The following is a 3,090-nucleotide window of genomic DNA, read 5'->3' as shown; positions in this document are numbered from 1 at the left end:
GACTGTCACAACAGTGCCGAGTTTTGGAGTTCCGGCATTTCCAGAGTAAGGAAAAAAGAGGCTCAACACAGACGGGGATGTTAGGCATTTGCAGCGTAAGCAAATGGGGAGACAATGTGCGCCTCATTCTAAACACACATCAGCCTAGTACACCCTATCAGATGGCCCCACAACGTGAGCCTATGATTACACTCTCGCGAGACTTTGCACAGCGACGAGCCATCGTTTCTCGACTTTGCTATACGATATATACAAACAATGAAATCAGCGCGTACCGACGCGTGTTAAGATTCGGAAACGTGTTACCGACGCAACGTGTTCGGCTGGCTAATTGCCTTCGTAATAAAAACTTTTCATTTCTCCTTTGTTCTCGCCGGTATTGGGAAGTGTCCTCTTGCCAAGAACAATATCTTTGATCGTTAGAAAACACGAAGAGAAGCCTTCGTCTGAAAAAGAGCGCGAAGTGACGTGATCAAACAGTGAATGACCCCGGAAGGGCACAGTGACCTCACATGCTCCCGGTAAAACGGGCGAAACCGAGGCTTCCCTTCAATACTCCGTATACCCGCTAAACCCGAATGCGCTTGTCAATGATGTCTTTCATTTCGTGCGGTCAGCTGTGGTTACGGACGAACGCTGCGGGTTCGCATCATCCTAAATAAAATAGTTTACAGCAGTGGTCTCTAGGCAATGAAAGCGACCGCTGTCACACTTTTTAAAGCGTGGATGAATTTTATACATACTTTCATGAATTTATTTGTCCTTCATTCTCCGCAACTAACAATTCGTCATTAAAACTCAAAGAATTTAGCAGCGCTTTCACATTGAAGCCGCTATTTTCACTGCCTTCTCGAAACACATGAGCCGTGGAAACTGCCAGTGCCATCTGCACCAAACATTGGCCCTATAGCAAGCTTCTAGGCAAATTTCGAGGAGCATGTCTACATTACATCTTGCCGACTTACTACGCACAAAAAGCAGTGAGTTTTCAGACCTAGAGCTGTAAGCTACCCTTTCTTTCCGAAAGTGAAGAAAACGTTCGTATAAAAGCCTTTCAAAGGACTGTAGGATTATTTTGGCACAACAAAGATACCGCAGTCAAGAGGTGCGTAAGACTTTCAAAATGGAAATAATGGCATTACTCTAGAGTACGTCTGGCCATTTGACATTTATTCAACCCGGCTGCTAGCCCTGTTTTACCGGGAGCACTCGAACTTACTGCAGACAGTTCCCAACCAAATCATCAACCTAGTGCTGGCGACCATTCTCAAGACGCCTATGCGTCGTCATCGACCCACGCAGCAGTCACTCTTTCCGCCCTATAAACTAGCAGAGCGCTGTACAGGAAGGTGCCAGTAAGTGCATAGCGTTACACCGCACACGTAAGTGCACTCTCACGAAATCGCGGAAGCCACTTGCGCAAACATTCATCACTCGAGCTTTCTTGCGTTCTCGGCCCGGGATGTGTGTTCGACTCATTCAAAGTTCTTCAACTCTATCTCTGCTATAGTAAACACAAATCGTAACAATCGGCACCACTTCTGAGACAGTAAGGGTCGTCCGTAACTTCCACAGGGGTCGCGAAAGGCATAACCGAATCGCGAATGCAGAAAACCCTTACGAACTCGGCTCCGCTGGAGCTTCGGTACTGCTGAAGGTTTGCGACAGAGAAGGAGAAAGAAGGTCGCATTCTCCGAGGCGACAAAACCGTGGTCTTCGGGAGAGACTGAGAGCGCTAGCAGTCGGGGCAACACTTCAGGTGAAGTAGCCGCGGTTCATGGACCGCTGCTTGTTGTGCCACTTGCACGACAGGATGCGCATGTATGTCCGGCGGAAGTTCGCGTTGCACAGCGCGTAGCACAGCGGGTTCACCGTGCTGTTGATGTAGCACAGGTAGTAGACGAAGTTCCACAGGCCCGTCGGTATGCAGTCGTCGCACGACGAGACGGTCTTGATGAGCACCAGCACGTTGTAGGGCGTCCAGGTGACGATGAAGGCCAGCAGGATGGCGCTCAGCGTCTTGGCGGCTTTTTTCTCCTGCTTGCGCTCCTGTTGCTTGCGCTTCTTCTTGGGGGCCGCCCGCTGTTTCGCGACCACCTGGCGGTGTACAAGCTTGGTGTTGAGCGGGATCCGGATGGTCTCCAGGCCGGAGTCTCCTGTGCGCATGGCCGCTGCCGAGTCCTCGGACGACGTCCTGGCGAACGCCGCGGCCGCACCAGAGGGCGCCGTCCCGCCGCCGGCCTCGTGCTTCTCGGCGTCCTCTTCGAGGATCATCTTGATGGAAGCCTGCAAGTAGGCGGCAAGAGGAAGTGTTTCAGACACTTATTTGCTAATGGCGTGGGGCGCTAGAATGGAGACGCTTTACACCCGCTCTACGCGGACGCGTCACCTGTTGAGCGTTAGAGCTGAGCCATCAACACTTGGCATGCCTGTGGGCGATTATTGGGAGAAGCGGACGATGAACCTTGGCTCCTGTAGGCTGACGAGAACCAACATTAGGCTTGCATTCTAGAGATTACTACAGTATTGAAACAAGAGTGTGACATCACAAAAAACAAAACTCTTATCGAAATTCTAAAGCAGATTTTTGCTAGCTTCAGCCTGTTTATGAAGCTGTGTCAATACATAAACACAATAACAGTAGGAAGGAGCGCACTGATCCAAACACCCTTCTTGACTGATGTGAGCTATTGGCCAATAGTAGCCACGTATGGGAATTTTCTACATTACGAAATAAAGCGTCCAGAAAATATTGAGGAGCAGGCTCCTGCTGAAAAGAGCGCTTGAGAGAATGGTGACCCCACGTTCCGCTTGCGACGTCCACGTGCCGCGCATGGTTGCAAAATTTGGCTGAGATGGTCACAGATGGTCGCGTATGCTATCCGCGGGCTGCATTTTTTTCACAAAGCCCGAGGGTTGGTTCAGGACTCCTTACTTTTTTATTTACATTTGTGGTAAAAGACATGCACTGTGCATGTTATGTTTCATGACATTTCTTCGTGGGCTGCCATGTTCATAATTCTGAGAAATAATCTCGTCGAGAACATAATAGTACATTGCATGAGAAACTTTAGTGATTGGTAGGCAGAG

At 49.6% G+C, this 3,090-nt stretch overlaps 1 protein-coding gene across 1 annotated transcript; it reads right to left on the bottom strand.

Annotated features, from left to right (window-relative positions):
* Positions 1-745: 745 nt before the first annotated feature.
* Positions 746-2,284, bottom strand: LOC119443857 (muscarinic acetylcholine receptor DM1-like). Its single transcript, XM_037708480.2, has one exon. It carries the CDS (start codon positions 2,272-2,274, stop codon positions 1,756-1,758), a length of 519 nt encoding a protein of 172 aa, XP_037564408.1. The 5' UTR covers positions 2,275-2,284; the 3' UTR covers positions 746-1,755.
* Positions 2,285-3,090: the final 806 nt, after the last annotated feature.

This window comes from Dermacentor silvarum, chromosome 3 (genome assembly GCF_013339745.2).
Source record: "Dermacentor silvarum isolate Dsil-2018 chromosome 3, BIME_Dsil_1.4, whole genome shotgun sequence".
NCBI lineage: Eukaryota > Metazoa > Arthropoda > Arachnida > Ixodida > Ixodidae > Dermacentor > Dermacentor silvarum.
The sequence above is the reverse complement of the archived record's forward strand: the minus strand, read 5'-3'. Positions and strand labels throughout refer to the sequence as shown.

Bases quoted from the DNA above. Each gene is read 5' to 3' on its own strand.
- LOC119443857 (XM_037708480.2), bottom strand. From the start codon at position 2,274: ATGATCCTCGAAGAGGACGCCGAGAAGCACGAGGCCGGCGGCGGGACG.